The following is a 25,097-nucleotide window of genomic DNA, read 5'->3' as shown; positions in this document are numbered from 1 at the left end:
CTGAATTAGCATAAGAGATAATTCTTTCACTCGTCGTGAAAACTCGTCTAATCTCCGAAACGGAGATGAAATTGCTCGATTGGAATTTTCAACAGCAAATTTAATTGCAGCAGAACATAAGACGCTCGCTTTTGCATGTTTATCACTCCAAAGACACAATAAATATATCCTTAGCGAGATGTTTCACCATCCGGAAATTTCTTAGCCGCTTTTGGGCTGAATATCCGTCCGAACCGCAGCCGACCCCTGTAGCCATCATCGTTTTAGCTTCGTTAAAATCCGGGGAAAAAGGAAATGTCGGACAAGTAGCAAAAGCCTTGTCAAAGTGACGAGAGCTCTTTTGTAACAAAGTCAATCAACCACCTGCTCTCAAAAACAAAAGAATGTTAGGATTCCAGGATTCTCGTTTCCGAACTGTCCAGAGAGATAGTTGTTAGTATGTCTTTGAACCACATAATGCTTATTATGTGGTTCAAAGACATATTTCCGAGGGCAAAATCGAAAAAAAAAACAGTAACAACAAAAATCTTCCAGAATAAAACAGAAAAGGAGTCAAAAGTTGGTATTTTTCTCTTTCAATGTTTCATTTCTTCTACTATTTTCCAGTAGCATTTTTAGATCAACGCAACTTTTGGGAGGGAAAAAATTTACAGCTCGCTTTTGTCTGAAGAAAAATACACAGCAAATCCAAAATCCTTTTGACATCGTTGTATTATATGAAAAAAGTGAACTCAGTTTGTTTGAAATAGTAATATTTTTAGAAAATATTACTATTTCAAACAAACTGAGTTCACTTAAAACATTCAGATTGAAATGTTCAATTCGAGCAATTCAATTTGAAATATTCAAAAATTAACTTGAAGTCCACAAATGAAGGAAAACCAATGAAAAAAAGAGGAAGTATAGGCCCAGAAACAAGAAGTTTCCCTTCGAATCTTCTGCATCATTCAATTGCGAGAGAACACAATTGTTGTCGGTAGAAGTTCGTCGATCGGCTGCTCAGCTATGGTTCTCGAATACCGCGTCTCGAACATCGAGGTTTCCGGTGAAAGATACATAGTACTGCCCTAGTTCCATCAAAATTTCCTCATAAAAGACATTCATTTGTTTGGAGAAAGTATTGATATTAATATTCATCTTCTTTCTTGTCACATGTAGGCACGATGTGCACATTAATTATACAATAACACTAGAGTTTTTATCGTTAAGTATATTTAGTAGAATATTTCCAATTCAGACCTGAATTCACGATTTAAGATCCGTGATGGAAAATTTGACATGCTTGGCCGTGATTCAACATTTCTATGCATAACTTCATCTCACGATTCAAAGGAATTCATATCTAAACAAACGGAGAATCGCATAGCAAGCAAGAGAGTTGTTTGAATACAAAAAAGAAGAATAATAGAAGAGTAAAAAGAGAAGGGGAATTTCTCCTCCAATAAGAGAGGACAAATTGCGAAAAATTGAAATATCCACATCTATGCGGATCTTCTATACCTTTAGAAGTGAAAATTCGCTGAGTACGAGGAAAAATCGAGAAAGATTGAGCGAATATCAATTTGAGAGAAAGGGAAAACGATTACTGCACAAATACTATCCATGTGTCTCAGGAATAGCCGTCTTTGCTAGAAGAGGAATGAGGAAATGCGCGAGCAGACGAAGGGACAAAGGTCGTGAATCACTGGAATAGCTCATTCTGGCAGCCTTCATTTCGAAAATGCGCTCCAGTCCGCACAGGCAAGAAGCGTGCTCGACCCATGCGTTTTACCGATCAACTCAAATGAGTGTTTAGTGCAAATTTCGAATTTCGAACATTCGAAATACCGACTACCTCAGAAAAGCTTGGAACCGAGTAATTCGAAATTTGATTTTCAAGAAAGAAATTCAAGTAGAAAAATCCATCCATTTCCACTTTGACGTAGTTACGAGTAAAAAGCAATTCAGTGCTGACACTGATCTGAAGCTATTTTCAGCATTACTGTAGACGTTCCTTACTGCAACATCTAAATGTTTGTGTAAGCTATTAGCAGGAATGGGGCAGACTTGATTTATTCTTAGCTGAGGTTTCAAAAAAAAAAGGTTTGGAGATATCTTGCAGTATCTCTCATTTTCGGCCAGCTACAGCGGTTTGCGGCCACGAGATCAAACGAAAGAAGTGTTCGAAAACTGTTTTTACGAGAGAAGAAAACTCGCACAAAAGAATAAGACGATCGAAATTTCGAGAATGTCCCGGAAGCAATCTGCTGCAGACCACTAATCGACGACTGGGGCACAATTGTTGTGCAAGTGTTAACTTCCTGAGTCACCGCCGTCAACCGGACTCCATATCCGGGATCAATGTCGACATTCGTTTATCTTCGAAAGTCAGCAGGACAATTCTATTCCTTTCGTGTGGCTGAACAGTGAAAAGAGCCATCGGCTATCGCCTGTTGTTGGGTTGAGAGGACGAGGAAGAGAGGGACGAAGACGCTGATTTGTGTCCAGCACCTCATCGTGGACGGTAACGTGATGGACAAAAACGGGATCTTGCAAAAACAGAACTTGACCGAGAGAAATTTATTATTATTTTCGGCGCAAAACAGATTCGCACGGTTCAATAAGGGACGAATGGAGTCCCCATAATTTACACATCCTCCGGTGAACAAAAACAATCACATTCCGCAGTGAACGGTAGCGCTTTGTGCACGGTTCGCTTATCAAATGCGAAATCGGAATAAACACATGAGATGGTGCCCTTTTTTTGTTGTTGTAATGTGAAGTATTGAATGAGAGAAGAATGTGTCAGTTCATCATTCAAACGATGATGTATGCAACTAAAAACTCAAGTTACAGAAACAGAGTCGGAAATTTCCCTTCCTTTTTTTTGGAAAATTCCGAAGACGAAAAAGATGATGAGGTTTAGAATAAGAAATTCCGCATCTACGCTGTTTGCAAAGAAGAGTGGAAAAATAAGGAGCAGCTAGATAACAACTCTGATATCGTTGTATTTTCTATATCCTAGAAAATCAAAGGATGCGAGAACTAGTCCCCGCGCAACATTTGCATTATCAACGCCAGCTGAACCGGTGATTGGGCATCGCAGGGTTGTAGGTTCCCTCCCAGTAGCAGATACTTGCCGAAACTTCACACTTTATGTCCTCACAACCAAAACCGTTCTGAAGCACTGATAAAATCGACAAAATTTACTCTAGCAAAATACACTGAGATCCTTCATGCGTCCTTGTCAATGGGGTTTTATTTTCCTGCGCCCGTATACAATATCGTCTCTCCACCCGGGCGCAAACGCGCTCTCTCGGATAAATGGGACTGAGTTGTATATATCGCTATAAAACAAATATTATCTTAATAGCACCACTAAGCGGAGACATATCCACTCGTTTTAGCACTGGATGTGTACTACCAGTAAACGGGTAGGTCCCGCAACGATGTGCTATTGTATCGAGTTTGCGCCAGCAAATAAATTAACTAATATTGGGTAGCAGGGCTCGAAGAAGGGGTCGCCTGTGGATCCACTTCCACGTATTCGTCTTACCAACACGATTTTTCGACAGGAAATCAAGCTAATTATACTGACTAGCATTGTTGGAAACAGAGTTGGCGATAAATTTGTTTCCATCCTATTTATCCTCTTAGGACAATTTCGTTGGATACAGAATCTGGTTCTGTATTCGTCTTGTAAGGGGAATTATAAGGAGCTGCTGATGTTTGTTTGTTTACCTTCAGATTCGGGAAAACCTCGGTCAGTGAAAGAGAGTATGCCTAATTTCTTGCCGGACACCGCTCCAAAAGATGGGTGTGAGTGATATGAGAGGAGCAGCAACTGGGGTTTCAACCGAAACGAAACAAAGAAAACCAGGAGATGTTAAAAAAAGAAAAAGCAGATGGTATTAAAGAAGATAAAAGGATGGAAAATAGTGGATAAATCGTAAGAGGTAACGTTTGAAGGGAGAAAAGAGAAACACATAAATTTGAGCCTTTCCGGGTCATATTTCTCGGTGTGTTAGCCATCCTTTGACTGGAGAGCCAATGAACAACGTTCTTCTATTATGCAGATGAGAGAGCTGTCACAGAATTTCACATCCTACAAATACTTCAAAAAATAGGACAAAATTAAATTTAAGTTGAAAAAAGAGCAAACACGTCTAGTTCTTAAATCCGATTCTTATTTCCCCTGTTAGAGTATTAGAGACATTCACCATTTCAGCAATAATTTAAATTCTTAAGAAAATACGTCGAACTCATAATTTCTGCATGGATGACTAGAAATTGACGAATGAATGTGTCACGTCACCGCGTAAATCCACATCAAATTAAGAACTATGAAAACACCCATGTAATAAATTACATTTTGGCTCTCTTTCCTATTTTCTGACTTTTCTTTCTTATTCAACAACAAATGTATTCCCAACATCAATAGTGAGCTGAAGCGTCGATAGTCTTCGTTCATCGATTTGATAGGTTGATAGCAAGAATTTGGCCTTGAACCCAGATCGCTGTGAATTAAAAATATCAACGACCGTGGGAGGGAATTCGCGAGACAACCTAGTGCACGAGAAGCCTGCGCCGGCACTCACATAAACGTATCATTCGAGAGAAAACGCGCGCTGATAGCGGCGTTCAGGACACCGTCGGTCGAATGACGAAAGAAAAGTGGTCGCGTGCGAAAGATCGAAGATCGGCGGCAGCAAAAGCTGCATGCCCGAACACGCTCCGTGAACGATTTTTCTCCGGGAAGCAGAGATGTTGAGCCGTTGCACGCTCGAGTGGTGCATTCTGCACTCAGAGTTGGTTCACTCCGTAAATACACGCTGCCAGTGAGAAATAAACAACATTCTTTTTAGATTCTCCCAAACATAGCTGGGCTGCACTGGCGCACCATAGAATAATTGGCGAGAAATTGATGAAAACGCGTGATCTACGGCCAAAACAATTCATCGGCGACCGTTTAAGGAACGAGGGGTTGGAAATTTGTACAATTAATCTCTATTCTGCACAAAAACATTCCATTGTTGAATTTCAAAAAATGATGCTAAAAAGTCGGGAATACAGCAGAACCAATAATGTGGTGTGGATGCTTTCGTTGAAAAGCATTTAAGAACATTTCAGACAATTTTTGTGGAACCAAACCTTTCTCGAAAAATACACTAAAAACCTTATATGATATGAGTAAAGCTGAAGGAACGTTTCAGCGACCGGAGCCCCTTTCGACTTCAACTTTTATTTTGGCAGATAAAGATTTAACTCAACTGAATAAGCAAAAATTGCTTATTCAGTTGAGTTAAAGAGAAAGTAGATTAGAAAATTACAAAAATTCAAGTTAAGGAGAGACTGAAGATTTTTTGAAGGTAATCACCCATAGAGGAATAAGCAGAGGATAATAATGTGAAGAAAATAGCTAGAATGTCTGAGAAAAGACAAATGCCGACAGAAAAAAGCTCCGATTCTCGTGAGAATTCGCAGAGAATTCTGGTTCTGGAGGGTGTGAATAGGTTTCGTGGATGTGTGTACACGTCTGGAACGTTCCGCGCTGTCCTCAAAGTCCAGCACTTAACCGTTTCAGTACCATGAACAATCAAGTAAATGGAAATCGAGGGAAAAGACTGCTTACACAGCACAAACACCACGAAGATCGGGGTATTATGTGGAAATGAGCCGTCGCGCAGAGCCGTCGATTAAACATGTCGCAACACTACCGACGTAACGGACATCAGCACTTAATCCCCCTGTCCGACTCAACAACCGCCAATCCTGCGACTGCGATCTCTTGTAGAACCCGTTCAGTGACAAATCCAGGCCGACATGCTCTCGAAACCAGCGCCAACCCAAGAACCTCGTTTTTTCTTTTCAAAAAAATAGCAACGGAAATAAGCGCCCAAATTCCTTAGGGGAATTCCAGGGGAATTCTAGAAACCCCGTAACGCCCCACACGACAAATCTAACGGCGAGGGAACAATGAGTGAAAAAAAAACGGAGACCAATAACGTCCTTTTCCACTTTCCAAGAGCAACTCACAACGCAATTTCAACCGCCGTAATATTCACCAACACGGCGTACTTTTTTCAATGCTAACCGATAATAAATAAAAATAAAACAAAACAGCTAAACACTAAAAACAATGGATGGATGTATGAATGAGCGAGTGAAGGAATGAATGAATGAATGGCAGAGTATATGAACGAATGGATGAAACGAAATGAACGAATAAATAAAGACACGAGTTGAGACGCAAAAATGACTGAATAGAAAAAATAATAACAAGAAATTGGGGATTCAAGGAAAGTCTCTAAAATTCTCAGTTTTTTCACGGTAATGAGTCCCAGATTCTACTCTCTGACATCTTAGTACAACAACAATTGCATTTGATTTGCAGACGGTTCCTCGTTCGTGTTAAAATCTCTTTCCTGGAGACTTCATGTAGGCAGACATGTACGATTCGTCGAAAAGAGTCGAGGAAGCGCAATCCATTCGAGTCGTGGATTTGCTAGTGTAAAATCATAAGGTGTCTACACTCAAATAGTCGGGTCAATACGACATGAAGCACGGACATTTGCGCAAGCGGCTGCGCTCGAAGCGGAGCGGTGGAGCGTAGCGGTTGGGATCGCATAAGGACCCTCACGCCGCCACTCACCTCTGCAGTTCGCCATGGTCCCACCTCGATTGCAACCCCTGTCTCGACCGCAACGCTTCCGAGCGCGGTCACTTACGTAACGGTCCTTGCTTCATGTCGTTTTGACCCAACTATAGCTATAATTGCGGCTCTCAGACTCAGACCATATTCGCCTTATTGAAGACAGCATAAAAATGAATTGACGGTATTGCGATCTCTCCACAAAAAACAAGGAACAACGATAGCAGAAAACGAGTATATGCGTGGTCGCGCCCAATTCCTCCTAACCGTCCTGAAAAGCGGCGTGGGTATCGTCCTTTCTGTACGAATTTTCCTACGAAGCACCGCATGACGCGCCATTTCTGCACACGCTTTCTCTCACCAGTTTATTCGTTCGTTTTGGTTGAGTATACTGCTGAAAGAGGATCATTAATTTCCGTCCGCCCGCTCTCAGACGTGGCGCGTTGTAGGATTCCTCCTAAGAAAATCCGACCCCCTAATCCTAGCTTTTCGTGGAGAGATCCTAATGTCGTCAACTTCGTGCTATGTTGTAGTATCAAGAAAGAAAATCGAAAAAGTATCAAGCTAGTAAACTTCGAGAGAAAAAACTAACGGAATAATAAAAGTAGCCAGTCTGATACAGTTATGAACACGAATAAAAGAATGAAATGTCCCGTAGTTAACGAAATAACCTTGATTTCTCTCTCGAGCAGAGGAAAAAACCAAACTGGCGCAGAACTTTGGAAGGAAAAGGAGCAAGAAATAAGCAGGGAGTAGAAGCTGTGTAATTCCTGCTAGCAGTATGTAATAAAATCTAGCAAATAATTGCAATCCCTGAGAAATTGCGACTAGCGGCCCCCGAAAGAAACCTGTCAACAATGAAGAAAAAACGCTCACAACAACAGGCATTCGAAGATTACTTGTAGACGAGTGGTTGCTCCTAGGGAAACTGGATTCCTCCACTTTTCAAATCAAAAGATGGTTATCTTTACAGTCTGTTGAAATCAACTCGGTTATGCGTCGTTGAAGGTATTCAGAACGAAAACATGCTCCCAACCAAGGGCATCTGTGTGCAACGATATTGTTCTGCAACTACAGACATCACATAATACAGTGCTACCTGCTGACGAAAAACTTCGTTCTCATACGTGACAAAAACCTAAACGTCTCCGGCTTCAGTGCTAGTGTACTCGATCTTCTTCCCGACTCTGCAGAAGGTGTGTATACAGTACTACACTTCAGACGTCAAGAGAATTCGGCTCTTTTCCTAGTTTCGGACGAGTAGTAACCCTGAGGTGGTGTTTACTAAGGAAATACCTCGATGTTTTTCTAAAGTGAATGCTCCTGAACTGATAGAAATTTGAAGTGTCATCAAAAACTAGAGAAAATCACATAAGCTTCTATGGTATATCTTGATCGCCCCAAGAACAACTTAACAGTGGTATATCCGAAAGCATCTCTGGAAAAAAGAACTCAGAATATCAGAAAAAATGACCTAAGGACAAAAAAGTGACTGAGAAAGGAGGAGAAATCTAAGCCTGACACTCTCATAGCAAATGGAAGACAGCGTTATTCATAATGTCACAAAAACCAGTCGTTCATCGCTGATTTGTAGGAAGTGTGGTGAGTCATCGTAACAGACCGTAAAGCTACGTGTCGAAATAAATTTCATTGACGATGTTCGTTTGCGTGAAATCTCGAAATTCCTTTCATTGAAAGCGCAGCGCATAACTTTCACTTGCTAAGATAGCAAATGTTAATTGGTCTCGGGTCCTCGAATTATTCCTCGCTTGGTTTTTCTTCAATATTCTGTCAGTTAATACTTTTTTATGAGTGTTCCACACTTTTTCTTAAATTAATGTTAAATTGGAGGTACCTCTATTCACACCCAAGGTTAGGCGCCAAATCCAAAAAGTTTGCACTACATAGCATTCATTTCACGGAAAATCTCGGGATATCTTCAAATAGACGACGAACGTCTAGTTCCACATCACTAAGAAGAATATCAAATTTGATTTGCTGAAAGAACGCCAAATCAGACCAACTTTTAAATGCGAGCTATATTGAAAGCCTTTTTCATGAGTTTTCTTTACTTCGCTACTTGCTTCTCGAAAGTTGAATAGTGAAAGACCAAGAATAACTGGATCGGAATCCACAGCTGCTCTGCACATGATAATCCCCCGTCAATGAAACGAATCTAGAAGGCCTAACTATTTATCGGTTTAGGTTAGGCGGAACATCTAATTATGAAAACATTGAAACAGAATTATTCACAGTGAACGGTGAAACATCAAGATGTCAAGGAATTCCCTCGCCCAAAGGCATCACCCCACGAATCTGGGGTGGTGCGGGTTTCAGGTGGGTTATGCCTATACGGGGTCGTAGATTACTCGGGGCGCTATTTTCTACAATGAGTTCTATTGCAGCGCCCCAGCTCTGTACACGCGCCGCATCTTCCAGGCCGTTTTTTACGGCAATCAGAAAGAAATGGACGGAATCACGCTCTTCCTCACAATCCCCGTATAGGCATAACCCACCTGAAATCCGCACCACCCCAGATTCGTGGGGTGATGCCTTCAAAACATTAATTACTGAATTAATCTCCGATCTGGGCGTACGTAGAGTCGTGTCAAAACGACATGAGGCTCAGTTAGTCAGGTGGGGGGCTGCGCTCAAAGCGGTGTGGTGCATAGCGGTTGGGATCGTGCAAGGATCCTCGTTACAGCCACCCATATCTGCAGTTCACGATGGTCGCACCTCGATTGCAACCGCTGCCTTTATCACGCCGCTTCGAGCGTAGCCGCTTACGTAACTACGCTGAGACTGATGTCGTTTTGAACAGACCACATAGTCGGGTCAAAAGGACTATATGGTCTGGTCAAAACCACATGAATCAGGAATGTAGTTGTGGTGCATTTACGTACGCACTCGAAACGGCGCGGTGGAGGCAACAGTTGGAATCGAAAACCGATGAAGGACCGTCGCTAACTGCGGCGAGGGGTGGTGCCAGTAAGGGTTTCACCACGCTCCTACCCGCTACGCTCCACCGAGGCGCCTCAGGAGAAGCCGCGTACGGAATGGCGTGCGTGTTTCATGTCGTTTTGACCCTACTATACGTTTTCTGTGAATCTGCAGTACAGTACAGTAAAAGAAGTGGCAGTACCGTGCGGAAATGCTGGATGATGAATAAATGAATATGCACGATATTGGTAACAAGTGATGAATTAGGTCACTGGCTTGAGACGAAATCTTGGAAATCACACGAAGCTTCCGCAGTGTCTTGGAGCGCCAAAACACAGAGCACATACCCCATACAAGGGTACTATACATAGAAGGGAATTCTGCATGACTCCATGACTCCGAGAAATTACTTCCCGTTAAGTCTGGGAATGTCGCAGGGTAGCTGCAACTGTTAGCAAAATTTCCTCTTACAATATACCGAAGTTCTCTGCCAAGACCAAACTAGCAATCATTGTAGGAAGGCAATCTTTCAACAGCACAAAGCCTTTCCAGGTAAATTGTAGTCATCAGAAACATAAGTCGAGGGGTTACGTAGCCTATCAGTGCCATCACCCAACTCGATACGGTTGCATAAGCGCTCTAAGGTGGGATCAATTAGATTAAGAGACAAAAGTGCGCTGCAAACACATACATGGTGCTGTCATCCAATGAAAGGGAGGAAACGATGATGTCATGCGAGTTTCATCGAACGTTCGCCGGAATACACCAGCAAGGTCATTCGACTTTTTTCCGCGAAACAAATGAGTCACTTTGGATGCGAAACACAAAGTGGACCATGGGGAATTTTCAAATAGGTTAAGAGCAGGAAACAAGAGAAATATAGAAAAGATTCATCGTGAAAGCGGTAAAAAGGGTAAATTCACCGAGAGGAATTATTTTTTCTAACAAGTTATTATTTCCAAATTATTTTCCTTATATATATTATATATATAGCAATGTATTGTGTATATGTACTACTGAGAGATCTTTATGCTGGAAAAAAGAAACCCGAGGAAGGAGAGGACTATGCAAACGTCTACTAGATTAAAACACGCTTAATTTAACAGCTGAGATTCCTGGAGGAAAGTCAGAAATAGTTATAGGACCAAACTATACAATATTACTTTTCATAGTAACCGTGAGTGAAGTAAAATCGAAGAAACTAAAAGTTTCGCGGAACACGCAAGTGAAAACAAGGTATAAGCGTGGAAAAATTAGAAGAAGGGAATATAGTTTTAGAAGCAGCAATTCAAGATGGTTCTTCATGTCTAAGAATATAAGAATAATTTTTTAAAGAAATGTGGGGAGATTAGGAAGCTGGGAATAGCACGCAGACTGATCAATACACGGAATGATATTTGGAAAGGAAAAGAACGTAACAATCACCGAATGCTACCACACCTTTTCAGCGAACAAACGGCGCTGGAAACCGAAAAAAAACGATCGGAATGTAAATAGCACACGTGAAAGTGATTGTTAACGATAGCAAAGCCAAAAAAAGGTCATAGCGTCAACTTCCTGTGAAGAGGAGAAAGGGATACAAATGAAAGCAACCGGCAATTATGTCTATCCTGTTTAGTGATCTTTGCTTCTAACAGTCTTAGTCTCCGAAGTTTCTGTGTAGTACAGCAAAACAAGGATATTCCCCTTTGTGTGTATTCCTTTGAGATAAACTGTGATAAGAATACAAATATTCTGATGTAGGAATATTTTGTGTGAAAATTTGATCGGGAATTTTGAAGTGATTATCTGACTTGGAACCCATAAATAAAGTTATGTTTATTCATTCATAAAAGAATAATAACGATAATGTAATAGTGTAAACAATTCAGTGCAGAGATCCCTCATTAGAGACACCACAGCTGGCGAGTGGCGAAGGCAACATGGCGCATCCTCAACGTGGATGGCGCGTAATAAGCTAATCACGAACCGGCAAATTTGTACCTCTCCTGAGATGCAGGTGGATTCAATGGACGATCTACCGATTTCTGATGTGCCAGGATTGACACAAAATGCTCTTGTTTGACGTATGTCATTCCCGCTGAAAATCTGCAATCACGTGAGTGGAAGTTGCAAGGGTGATGGCTTGTAGTGGCCTCCAAAAAATAACCACCTTTTTCCATTCGGGAGTACTGCACATTCTCTCAGAGAACCAGTGGAGCTCAAAGAGGTCTGCAACCTACCTATGGGTTTTACAAGTAGTGGGACCTAAAAATAAGAAGGAGTCTCCTGACTCCGAAGGAAATTGTAGCTCCAAAAATTTGTACTCAGAACGCACGCACGCTTGCATCAGAAGCGGTCATTGAAGATCCGATTTTGCAAGCCAGGAAGATTAAGTCCGACTTCATACGACTGACGGAGATGAGACGACTTCACTTCTTAGAAACATGCGACAAGAGTAGTTGTTGGAATTGGTGTCCTTTACAACACGAGTATGGCAAAAAACATCGACTCTTTCGAACAAATTACGATCCGAAGAACGCCCGAAGAAATTCGCATCGGAACCCACGGCCATCAATGTAATGAGTAAGGAGGGAGGCTTTCCGAGTTTATCATAACGACTAAGACCATCCATGGGAACCCACAATTTCAGAAGCCCTCCTTTCCACGGTGGACGTGGGAGTCACTTGATGGAGAGTGCCATAATGAAATTGGCCACGTAATCGTCAATAAAAAGTTTAGCCTGATGGATATCCTTGTTGCACCAAAGTATTATATATAATAGGATGGGATCATCGCCTCCTTCGAGAAGATTTTTCTTCACACAAAGAGGAGAGAAACCCGGAAAATCCACGAAGCGAAGTCTCAGAACCATCATTGATCATCCTCCCCGCTTGGCTAGTAGGTTTTTTTGAAGATACTACAATGAACAACATCGACGACGAATATGATCAGCCTGTAAAACACCTTGACGACTGTACAAGCTACGCAGGATTTTGAAATCACCAAAAGACTACTGTCTCTATAAATCGTGTTAATACGTCAGCGTGGAACTGCACGAGCTGCAGACAGTCAGGAACTCACGTCGGAGCTCGTAAGAAGTTGAAAACGGGCAGTAAAATGAAACGTCAAAAAAAATAGCAACAATATTGGCCGAAACAGCAAAGGCGGTCAAAAGCATTCGTTACATCTTTCGGAACTTCGTCAATCGTTAAGCAAAAATGACCGCTCTCCGGACATGGGAAACTACAGCATCGAAAAAAGAGATTGAAAAGGCCATTCACAACTTCTACCCAGATCTCTCCGACCACTACTTCCAGTTGCCTCCTCACCATGTGATGGAAGATGGACATGTCATCCCAGAGGTCCTCTTTTCAAAAGTCCGACATGTCACCATTTCTGTTAAGAATCGTACTTCACCAGGTCTCGACAGAATCAAGTCTGACCATCTGATAAACCAATCGCCAGTCCTTCAACACACTGGCGAAGCTCTTCATTCGTTATCTGTTGGAATGCAAAGTTCTTAAGCAGTGAAAAGCTGAAAAGATTGTACTGTTGTACAAGAATGGAAATTCACATTACATCGGCAACTATCTGCTTACTCTCTATTGTCTATAAGCTCTCCACAAAAATAATTCTCAACAGGATTGAAAGAACATTAGGTGAAGGACAGCTATGGAAGCGGGTAAGGTGTCGAAAAAGGTTCAACCTCATTGACCACATACACACCCTTTCAAATCTCACAGAAGTATCGCGACAGTGCAAGATGCCGCTGTCTCACTCTCATCGATTTGAAGAAGGCTTTGATACAGCCGAGACCGAAGCGGTCATGGAGGCCTTGGGCGACGAAAGCGTCCCTACTCCATACATAAAGATACTTCGTGAGTGATATAGCATCTTCACAACCGAAATTCCCCCATTTCCGTCGACATGAAAAGAGAGGTTCGACAGTGTGACAGAAAATCCGCCCAAAATATGCACTGCGACTCTCGAGAATGCAATTAGAATGGGATAACATGGGAGTGAAAGTTGACGACCTGCCGGTACAATATCCTCGGTAATGACATCGCTCTTACATGATCAAGCATCCATCAGGCGGAACGAGTGCTGGTAGAATTTAACAGAACATATAAAAAGATCGACCCTCGGTTGAACACAAACAAGACTATGTTCACGAAGAACGGAACGAATGTATTCGAATGCTCCATCTGCGCATATTTAAAATCCAGGTCGGGAAAATAACACGATGAACCTACGGGACCAGTGATGTAATGTACATACCCCAGTAATTTTTTTCTCATGACCTACGGGTTGGACATTCGAAAAAAACATTACTGGGGTTCGTATAAGAACACGTAGTGAACCAGACTAAGAACATCCAGCTCCGGCTCACCTATTCAACAGTTTTGACATCCACTTTAGATACCTGGGCGTTTCGCAAGCAGGAGGAAAAAAACATCGCAGAACGCTCAATAGAAAGGATGATGTTAGGAATGTCTCGCTTTACGAAAGCGAAAGAGAGAATTCGAAGTTCACTCCTACGTCAACTGTCGAAGATTAGAGATGCTGCTGCATATGCCAAGGAAGGTAAAATTAGATGGGCCGGACACGTGATGAGTTTTAACGAGACCAGAGCCGTGAGCGACTGGATACCGCGCGACACCGCAGGAAGACCCCCGACCCGATGGTCAGACCTCTTTAGGAAGTCCTTCAAGGAAAAGTACGATGCCCTTCGAGTATCTCGCGAGGAAAGCCACTGGGTTACCCTCGTGCGCGACTGGAACACATGTAAGTATTACTGGTACGCGCTCGAGCAAATCGACAAACAACGAGAGCACATGTAATACAGTTGGAACAGTTCAATAAATAGCTTCAACATGAACAAATAGGGTCAAAATTAAAGAAAAGGTAGAAGAATTAGAAAAAGTAGAAAGTAAAAAGTAGAAGAATAGTATGCCTGCTCTGCACTGCTATTGAGGCTATACAAGGATCTATGCATAAATAAAAGGATTCCGTGCTGGGATAATTCCGACGTCAATCATTCTCTTTAACTTACGTTTCTGAATAGATAAATCGTATTAAAGACAAGAAAAAGTCACGAGGAGAGCATGAGAAACTCCCGAACTAGGACTCCTTTACAAAGTTCTTGGTTGCTAGACGAACAAGTATTGATTGAGTCAACGAACTTGCACCTGTCGCGCGCAAAGAAATACTTTTTCACCTTCTCTCCTCGGCCCCATAATCTGATTTGAAAGTCACATTCATTCATTTTCTTTTCTTGACATCCGAACAATTTCTGGAAATTTCTTGAAATCTTCTACTATGTTTCATGAATCGGGAATTACTCATATGATGAAACAGCAAAAAAAAATTGATTTGAGAGTACTGGAAAAAAAGACGTGGACGAAGCTGGGAAATGAACAACCATTAATTTTGAAGCAATCTATGGAGAAACACACAAACACATTAACCACACTAATTGTTCAGACATCCAAGCTAATGTTGATTAAATTATTTCAAATTAATCGTTTCGGCTCAGGGCCGTAAACAAACTTGTCAATGCCCGTCCCGTTGAGAAAGTAGAATTTTCATGAAGCAAATAATTAAATAAGGTTAAGCAACATAAAAAAACTGAGAAAAACAACGAAAAAATTGCGTTAAGAAAACAAGGAAAGAAAACCCGAAAGAAAAACAGCGTGTAAGAACTTTGAGATATGGAATGAAAAATTTTTGAGCAGTTTCGAAATTTTCTAATAACGGGGACGAATATCATAAAAGGAACAAAAACAATCACCGAGAATAGACCCATTAGGAAGAATTTGATAATTTCACAACGAATAACCATTAAAAGAACAAACGGCCTATTCATAACGTTAAGATGTTTCTGCAGAGTTTAAAAAAAAACATAGTTAAGTGCGAGTATGATCACGGGAGAATAAGAATTATGAAGAAAAAACATAGGATTTTTATGGATTTATTGAAAGGATAAGTGGGGTGGGTGTAGCGCAGTCGGTTAGGGGTTCCACTGCTTGCACGATCGATCGGAGGTTCGAATCCGCCCCAGTGCTCACCAAGCCTTTCATCCCTCCGAGGTCGATAAATTGGTGCCAGACTTGTCTGCGAGGATAAAAACACTGACTTGACACATCGGCTAGCCACCGCAAGTCATTGTATAGGCCAGTTACACGTTCGTGAACCTCAAACGATTCAGAATTGAAGTGAACGTGGGGGCGCATCCCAAGCGGATTGGTTGACGCCAGACACTTTAGCCACTCTTTTTTTCTATTATTGAAAGGAAAAACCTTAATTGTTCTGTATTTAGAGAAGCAGATATGTAAGTTATAAACTATCGATAAATGAACGAACAAATCACTGGGAATTCGTTTCGGCTTCAAAACTTAACAACTGAAAATTCCTAAAATATTCCAGAAGAAAAATCGTCAAACTTCAAGCTTCCTGTTGATCTGGTGTCATTCTCTACGTTTGGTTAGGGATACTTCCCACCATTTTTTTTTTGTAGAAAACGAGAACAAAACGATTACGGGAAGCAAGAACGCGGACGGGTTGTCAATGTTTACAAGAACCTGCGCCAATGGATTTCCTCATAATCCAAAAACGATTACGAGCTCGCCCTCCCTCACGGCTGTGTTCCTCAGAAATACGAGTGAAGAGAACTAAGAGGGTGCTCCCTAGAAAAACAGCACAGTTCTAGTAAAGCTTATCAGAAAAAAAGTATTTTGTTTGCGGAAATTTGTTAATTTGTTGTTTTCCCATCACAACGTCTACCTTTGTTGTGGAACAGATAAACAAGTGAATATGGAGATAAATAAGTAAATAGATAAATTACTGAGTGAATTTGAGAACCTAAAAGTCACTTGAACATAACAGCACCATAGCATCCGTGCTTGTAAATGACAGAAAAAAGAATCCGAAGAACCTATTGCACTGGATTGGAACCTGGCCAAGCGCAAATAAAGATCAATACACCTACAATTTCCCCGAGAACTTGCCGAGCTGCCCGCCCAACTAGAAGAAAAGAAAAGAAAGAAAGAAAGAAAAAGTGGAAATAAGAAAAATACTTTAGCAATAAATTCAGGTACCGCAAACATTTGAACACCATTAAATATATCATCAAGCACCCAACACTTCGACTGATTCGGTCATTGTATTTTCTTCGATTAGCTTTCCGACATTGTAAATTATCACGATCTAGGTTTTCGCATGATAGTCGACGTATCGAATTACTCGAAATCCGATCCGTTCGAAACTTGCGGTTCAATTTCATCGGACCACTGCAACGTGCGAAGCTATCTATTGACATTGCAAAACCGAAAAACAGCGAAAAACTGATGCAGCTATTCAAATATTCATATTATTTATATTTCGCGGAGAAAATCTCATCCAGAGTGACGATATTTTGTGGGAACACTTGAATGGTCAACACCTAAAGGATCACATTGTTCGAAGAGAGCATAAAGAAAAAACTTAGCTTTATTGTCTCAGGAACCAATCGAAATCGATTTCCACCTTTATACACTCTAACCCAAGCTAATTAGAGTTACAATATAATACAAGAATAATGGTGGTGACTCCATAAATATTTTTTTTCAAACAGTCATCAAGTTTCCCCACCACTTTAGAAACTCCTGCTCTGGAAAAGATTATTGGTTCATTGGCAAGAAGCAAAATCGCTAACGACTGAAAAATTCTACATCTCTACAAAAATCCCATTAATCTCCAAAAATACAAAAGCCTTAGACGACGTATGTTGGTTTTTTTTTCGTTTAAGATCTATGTATACCTTTTCCAGGTACTGTTCTTTTCGACTTCAAAGAAAACTCGGAAAAAAGTGAACCATGAGTAAAACTTCGACAACCGTAGATAAAACATGGTTTGTTTCTATCAATTTCTCAATGAATTTCCTACCCAATCTTGTGCTACTTGAACACAAAATCGTCCTACTAACACTCAGGTGGTACGGATTTCAGCTGGGGTATTCGTATACGGGATCGTAGATTAAGAGAGAGAGAGAGAGAGAGAGAGAGAGAGAGAGAGAGAGAGAGAGAGAGAGAGAGAGAGAGAGAGAGAGAGAGAGAGAGAGAGAGAGAGAGAGAGAGAGAGAGAGAGAGAGAGAGAGAGGAGGGGGGTGATTCCGTCCATTTCTTCCTAATTGCCGTAAAAAAAAGGCCCGGAAGATATGGCTTCGAGCTTTCCGGCGCGCTATTTTCTACAACGAGTTCGATTGAAGCGCCAGCCGTATCTTCCGGACCGTTTTTACGCCAATTAGCAAGAAATGGACGGAATCACCCACCACTCCATAATCTACGATCCCGTACACAAATACCTCACCTGAAATCCGTACCACCTCAGATTCGTGGGGTGATGCCTTTAATCTTTGAGGGAACCGATATCTAGAAAGCGTAATTATAATAACCTGTCCTCCAGAGCCAGTACCCAACACGCTCCGTCGATCCAGATGGGTAAAGGCGCCCTTGCGGATAAATGGGCGCAGCTCGAAAACATTGCTATCCAATAAGAACTAGCTCACCAATAAGTGCATCATGCGGCGGAAACACATATCCACCTGGTCCACCACTGGAAATGTTCATCCAACGAGCAACTAGATCCCGCAACGATGTGCCATTGCGCCAAGTTTGCGCGAGCGAATAAATCGAATAATACTGGATAGCGTGGTTGGAAGAAGGAATCGCGTGTGGGTTCACTTCAATCGTATTTATTCTGCCAAAGACAGATATACTAGGTACGTGCTCAGGATCAGCATATCCGATGGTGTCCTCTAAGCCGATATCATCGACCCCGATGCTGTATAAGTGGCGTGGTATAAAGGGTTAGGGAGTTATTCGCGGTTATGGTTATGCTAAAACATTACGACTTGTACGGTCAAGGAGTGCGGCAGACTACGCTCTGCCCACTTTTTCATCCAATCCTATTGCTGACAATTGTTCTACTCACCTGTACTCACATAATAAAGACATTCCACTGAACCACCTCTTTTTGGTCTGTTCAAATAGGGTTATAAAATACCATAAAGTTTCTAGTCACCCACTCATACAGTTTGGTGCATCGGCTAAAACAAGCCATTACTCTCCCGCGTCAAAAAGTAACATCTTTGAAGCCAGAAGAAAGAGACTAGCTCATTGAGCATTTTATGCGGTCAAACCAAAGACCGTGAAGCGCATCAGATTCATCCCAGTAATTGGGCAAAAAGTCGTTCCCTTACAAACGTAACTGGAACGCAGATCACTGTCAAGAAACAGTTGATCAGACCTCTGTCAAAAGCTACAATGGGTCAAGCGAAGTTTATCGCATTTGCACGTGCATAAAGAAAGAAATGGCACTGCATTTTCACAGAACACCAATAGTTCTCAGCGCAACGACGCTAAAAACTTTAGTATCCCGTTACAGGGAATACACTAAACAGGTTGAGTACTCAGCAATAGATGAGGAAACTTATCAGAAATGCCGATCAGCCACAGCAACTTTACAAAGTAGCATAAGGCAAATAAAAGAGGCAAGAGAAAACCTCCAAGAATTATATAACGAGGTTAAAGATGAGTATAAAAACTGCAAAAACAAGTCCGAAAGGAAGGATTTGATGATTGAAATTGAACAAATAGAGGAAGAATCGCAGCTACAATCTGCGATAGCTGAAGCAAACGACCTAACGTTCATGCTAACAGCGCGCCTTGATGAAACAAAAAATATGCGCCAAAATATGAAAATCAAACTGGGATACATGTCCCTAAAGCCCCAAAGAGACAATAACATCAACAATGAAGAAAACGAAGAAGGGGATGGTGAAATTGATAGTACAAACGAAAATTGCGTGAGAGACACCATAATGTCATCTTGCTCGCAAGACACATCAAATTCAGCATCCACATGCAATAGTGGCACAGCCAAAAGGACGCTGAGGTCAATAAAACCTCCGCAAGCCACACTACCAAAATTTTACGGGAATTCTGACGACTTCCCAGAATACTGGGCCATTTTTGAAGCCCTTGTCCATAACAAGGAAGAACTGGACATTATGGAAAAGATACTCCTACTCAAAGAAAGTTTAAAGGGTAGAGCGCAAACAGCCATCAAAAGGATAAAACTCATTCCTGAAAATTACAATTGGTTGATCAAGACTTTACAAGAGAATTACCCTAATCACCAGTCTAATAGATCACAAATAGTCAAAAAATTGGTCAGTATGAGTGTGGCAAACAATTCCGCAGACAACTGCTCTGCAACATTTGATCAAATAAGAATGCTGACCAACCAGATGATTTCTGCAGGATATCATGTAGGGAAGACCTGCGACCCAATGTGGTGTGAAACCATCTTATCTAAATTCCCTGAAGACATCATAAAATCTGTATTAGTGGCCAGTCAATCACAAGACCGGCAAACAGTTGATGACCTCATGAATCTCTTAAAAACAGAGATCACTGCAAAAGCTTACGTCGAAAGCAGACTTGGCCATAAACATATCAACAAGGCCATCCCATCAAAGACCAGTCATGACAACTTAAAGACTAATCGTAACTACTTGTTCTGTCATAAGGACAATCATGTATCAATGCAGTGCCGAACGGTGACGGATCAAAGCATTCGCCGCAAGATACTTAAGGAGCAGAATCGCTGTTGGAAATGTTGCTCCCCTAATCATAGCAACTTTGATTGCCAAAAATCAGACTGTCTAAAGTGCGGACAAAAACACCATATGAGCTTCTGCTTTAAGACAGAGCAACTCAGCCAAAACAACAACTCGAAACCCAAATTTGTTCGTGTTGGCCAAAACCAGCAAAAGCAACACAGCTGGCAAAATAGAGAAGAAAACAATCGAAATATTCCACAAAAGTTCAAACCAATAAACACTCAGGTGTCTGTGGAACCCCCACAGATCAACCAAAACTCCAATCAGCACAGTCAAAGTACCAAACAACTGATATTGATGACTGCTGAAGGCAATATTTGGAACGCCAGAAAACAGACATATGAAAAGGTGCTATTTTTCTTCGATTCTGGGGCGCAGAAAACAGTAATCGAAGAAAATCTTGCAGAACAACTCAGTCTACCCAAGAACACGACCGAAATCTGCACCATGTCCGGAATTGGCGGCCATATCGAGTGCTTCGAAAGTCATAAGGTTCCAGTAAAACTAGGAACTGCTTTCGGAGAAGAAATTTGCATGACTATACAGGCTAAACCAGTCATAACAAACGGATTCCCTTCAGTGAAATTGAACACGGAAGATATTGAGTTCTTGAAAACAAACACTATTTGTTTAGCAAATTCAAAGTTTCGTAGTGAGCATCAAAATCCACACATTCTTGTTGGACTGGACTACTACTACGATTTAGTTACGGATCCAGCAAACGGAATCCGAACACCATCTGGTTTCCATATAGCAAAAACGGTTTTTGGACCCACAATTTATAGTCGAGGAATCAGCAAAGTAAGTGGAACCGCTAACACAGTATGTCACAGCCTGACAGGAATTTCCGGAAACACGGAACAAGAACTCTTACAGAAAATGTTTGAGTTGGACGGCCTCGGTATCATGCCGGAAGAAACCCAGGGAGACGAAAAAGTTCAAAGATATTTCGAGGAATACTCGAAATTGATCTCATTTGAAAACAACATCATCACAGCTCCCTTTCCGCTGAAAGAAAATGTAATCCAATTGGAAAATAACTACTCAGTAGCTATAAGAAGGCTAGAATCCTTACAAAACATCCTCTTATTTAATCCTGAACAAAAGCAGTGGTACTGCGATCTTGTGAACAAATATGTCAGTGAAGGGATCGTAGAGACCTTCGACACAGCAGACCGCTATGCGACTGGAATATATTATATGCCACATACAGGGGTATGGAAGCCACAGAAAAAGGTCCCTTTAAGGATAGTCTTTGATGCTTCGTCTAAACGAAGAGGCCACCTCAGCCTGAACGACGTCATTCGAAAAGGGGAATCCTTCGTTAACAGAATACACGACATTCTTACCTCCTCAAGGTTCAAGAAGATCGTCTTAATGTGTGATATTGAATCTGCCTTCACACAAATTCGATTGATAGACGCACACAAGGATCTATGCAGATTCTTGTGGCTTCGGAATGTCAATCACCCACCAACAAAAGACAACGTCGTCGAATGTAGGTTTAGAAGGTTGCCTTTTGGCGTTACAGCTTGTCCGAGTATACTAAACATGGCGATTCTGTCCTACTTGGAATCCCAAAACTCGGAACTGTCCGCAGAAATTGCCAAAAATTTGTATGTGGATAATATACTTTTGCAAGCAGAATCGGTTCCTGAAGCTGTAAGAAAATACAAGGAGTCAAAGTATCTCTTCAGCGAGATAGGAATGAATCTACGCGAGTATATCTCAAATTCTGAAGAAGTAAATCCAAGAATTCCATATCCTGACAAACTCCAATCTGGATCAATGAAAATACTAGGAGTTGATTACAATACTATATCAGACAACTTTACTGTGAGAACAAAGTTTGCTCACAATAAAAAGTTGACTAAGAGAAATGTGAGCCAAATTAATTCGATTTATGATCCAATAGGTCTCACAGGACCGCTCATGGTTAGACTGAAGTCCATGATGCGAGAAATCTTTGATTCAAAAGTGGACTGGAGAACTCCACTCGATCAAAAGATATGCGACGAATGGTACAAATTGTGTAAAGAAGTAGATCTAGCAACATTATCAATTCCTAGGTACGTTCTATCACCCGGAGCAAGTGACCAAAAACGCCTTTGGTTGTTCGCAGATGCAAGCAGGATTGCAATTGCAGCTTGTTCATACTTACAATGTGTTCCCTCTGGCACAATTTCTATCCTGATCTGTGGAAGGACGCGACTAACCCCCAAAAAGCATCAGACTATCCCAAAATTAGAGTTGCTCGGAATCCTTATAGCAGCTAGATTAGGATGCAGCATATTATCAGCTGTTCAAGCAAAAATCGAAGAAGTGAACATAGTTTTGAACAGTGAAATTGCCTTGTACTGGATCAAATCTTCGAAAAAAGTTCCTATTTTCGTAGCAAATCAGCGAGCAAAAATACTTAGCATTAAACAGCAACTCGACAATCGTGGTGCGACGGTCAAATTCTTCCATGTTAGCACCGAAAACAATCCAACTGATGCTGGAACCAGAGGTATGACAGCACAAGAAATTATCGAGCACGACTGGATCAAAGGACCACGCTGGCTAGAAAATCACTATAGTGAGTGGTCTATCAAGTCGATAAAGACACTATCTGACGTCCATGAGAATGACGGAGTAGAAACAATGGTTACTACTACATTACCACATCAGAAAACAAACAACAAGAACAACTTATTGATCTCAAGCGTTTTTTCGAAAATCGACAACCTGCTACGTGTATTAGCAAAGGCTGCAAAAGCATCAAAAACAAAACTCCCCTTAGCGATCGATACACATATGAAAGCACTCTCAGGAGGGGTCTATCGCGGAATCTTCATACGTGATCAGTTCAGTTCGGGTACCAATGTGGCCAGAGCATGCTTGGCACGTGAATATCGTTCCTCTGAGCATTGATCCCTCTTTGTTGAAAGAAGCTGTCGAGAATACTCTGGAAACATCGGAAGTCTCGGAGGTCACGCAGAAAAAGTGATCGGTTCATTAATAGAAAGGAGACGACCCAGAGGCGTTCTGAGTGGTTGATACGCATATTCCTTCATTCACATGTGGTCGCCCCTTTTTCCACATCAAAAGATTGGAACACACGCGTGAAGACACGATGATTTGCTACCGATAGCGGGAAGAAGTGAGAATAAGCCAATCATGACATCAGTGGCCGACCCCCTCCTTTTCTTGTCAGGCTTTGTACCAGGGGAGGAATTATCAAAAATGATGAAATTGCTGGGATTTAAGGGAAATCCAGAATTGTTCGAGTTCAATAGTAGAGATCAGTGTTTTCTTTAATGTGTTGAAATTTAAAATAAAATTTAAAAAAAATTGTGGAAAGCTCAAGAATTTCTGGAGAACAAAGCGTTCCTCATGAACTCCGAAGCTTTGAGTAACTTTTTCAAGGAAAGAGAAAAAAAAGAAGAAGCATGCAGGTACGTGGCAGAGAAGGAAATCTGATGAAAATCCACTGAAACCCAAACTCAAACCAATCGGAGCAGTCTTCCATCAAAGTTTTCGTTGCTTCGAAACAGAGTAAATAAGGCTTGTGGCACCAACTCCGCCTGTCCGGCTGTTATCGCTGGCTCAACTTTACTGCTGCTGCTGCTGCTGAGCGCCACACTTGATTGTCCTCTTCCCACTACGCGGAGCTGACGGTGGGTGCGAACAGCTGTGTGCGGTGCATCGTAGCCAACAAAACATGCGACAAAGTCGGCCAGTTGTAATCGACCGTACATAATAATAAAGATGAGTGCAGCCGGGCGAACGCATAAGAACAGCTTACTAACAACGATCGCTAGGAGCGTGGGAGACACGGCGTGGGAGGAAACGAAACCGGGATCGCTGAGATAAAAAAGTCGTGGACCTCCGAAATATGAGAAAACAGAATAAGGAACTATACGCGGGATTACATGAAAACTATTTTAGATGAGAAACAGAGAAAGAAGTCGTTTAATATCCTCACATTTCCTCAGGAAATATTTTCGTAAGTAACTTATACGTTCTAATGTTTGTTCTTTTTTCTCCTCTTCATAAGATAATGTGTAAAACGTGACAGAGGAAGAGTTTTATGACAGCTGTTTTGTTCTGAGGAAAAATACAAACACATCAGCAAGGACGTTGTGAGAGACCACCAACGATTCATGACAACTCAGCCGAACGGAAGACGTCCACTACGACTTTCCCAGGAACAGATAGAATATATTAGAATAGATAGAATGTAGAAGATTAATATATTAGATTCAGTCTTAAATAATTTTCGCACAGGTACATGGCACTTATTGTTTTTATTACACTTATTGTTTACCCATACTATGGGTTACCCAAACAAGGAATTTTGTTATCGTTACGCATGCAGCACTTCGGTTAGTCCCTAGACAGCAGTCCGGTATTGTGCACGTTGGATCTAAACATTTTGTTCATCGGAAATGAGAGACCAGAAAATACACTTCCGCTTTGTGTTGCTGTAGGAATTTACACAAGGTGAAAGTGCTGCGGCCACGGCTCAAAAGATATACAATGTGTATGGTGAGGAAGTGATAACCGATTGGACAGATAGAAATTGGTTTGTCAAATTCCGTTGGGAGATGTGGCCTTGAAAGACGAAGCAATGGGGGAGGGGATTGCCCTTCAGCTTTTGGTGACGATATTTCGAAGTCAATTTTGGAACAAAATCCAAACAAACGACAAAGAAAACAAACAACAAATTCATCTGCAGAAAAAAGAGTAGGAAGCCGAAGCAAATTCAAACAACGAAAGAGTTACATGGGAGCTCAGTACGTCACAATCACAACAAATGTATGAAAAACAAAACGGAAGTTTTTCATGGCCGTTTGATCCAATTCAAGCACTTCATCCTGCATCCTGCTTAGAGACAGC

General features: G+C 41.4%; 4 protein-coding genes across 5 annotated transcripts; 3 read left to right on the top strand and 1 right to left on the bottom strand.

The window, feature by feature from the left end:
* Positions 1-8,542: 8,542 nt before the first annotated feature.
* On the bottom strand, positions 8,543-11,958 carry RB195_002217 (uncharacterized protein; the record flags this gene model as incomplete). The annotated part of the gene is made up of 4 exons (XM_013444543.2): positions 8,543-8,629; positions 11,555-11,651; positions 11,724-11,818; positions 11,893-11,958. 4 exons carry the CDS (start codon positions 11,956-11,958, stop codon positions 8,543-8,545), a joined length of 345 nt encoding a protein of 114 aa, XP_013299997.2.
* An 813-nt stretch (positions 11,959-12,771) lies between these two features.
* RB195_002216 (uncharacterized protein) lies at positions 12,772-13,077 on the top strand (the record flags this gene model as incomplete). Its single annotated transcript, XM_064199375.1, has 1 exon — positions 12,772-13,077. One exon carries the CDS (start codon positions 12,772-12,774, stop codon positions 13,075-13,077), a length of 306 nt encoding a protein of 101 aa, XP_064055256.1.
* A 148-nt stretch (positions 13,078-13,225) lies between these two features.
* On the top strand, positions 13,226-23,129 carry RB195_002215 (uncharacterized protein; the record flags this gene model as incomplete). 2 transcript variants are annotated; one of them, XM_064199374.1, is made up of 5 exons in its annotated part: positions 13,226-13,235; positions 13,297-13,431; positions 13,973-14,187; positions 14,253-14,338; positions 18,977-23,129. In XM_064199374.1, 5 exons carry the CDS (start codon positions 13,226-13,228, stop codon positions 23,127-23,129), a joined length of 4,599 nt encoding a protein of 1,532 aa, XP_064055253.1. The 2 variants fall into 2 exon arrangements, with proteins under 2 accessions (XP_064055253.1, XP_064055255.1); XM_064199373.1 differs by lacking the exons at positions 13,226-13,235; positions 18,977-23,129 and having other exon boundaries at positions 13,317-13,431; positions 13,973-14,394.
* Positions 18,903-23,129, top strand: RB195_002214 (uncharacterized protein; the record flags this gene model as incomplete). The annotated part of the gene is made up of 1 exon (XM_064199372.1): positions 18,903-23,129. One exon carries the CDS (start codon positions 18,903-18,905, stop codon positions 23,127-23,129), a length of 4,227 nt encoding a protein of 1,408 aa, XP_064055254.1.
* Positions 23,130-25,097: the final 1,968 nt, after the last annotated feature.

This window comes from Necator americanus, chromosome IV (genome assembly GCF_031761385.1).
Source record: "Necator americanus strain Aroian chromosome IV, whole genome shotgun sequence".
NCBI lineage: Eukaryota > Metazoa > Nematoda > Chromadorea > Rhabditida > Ancylostomatidae > Necator > Necator americanus.
This window is presented reverse-complemented; position numbering and strand designations above follow the sequence as displayed.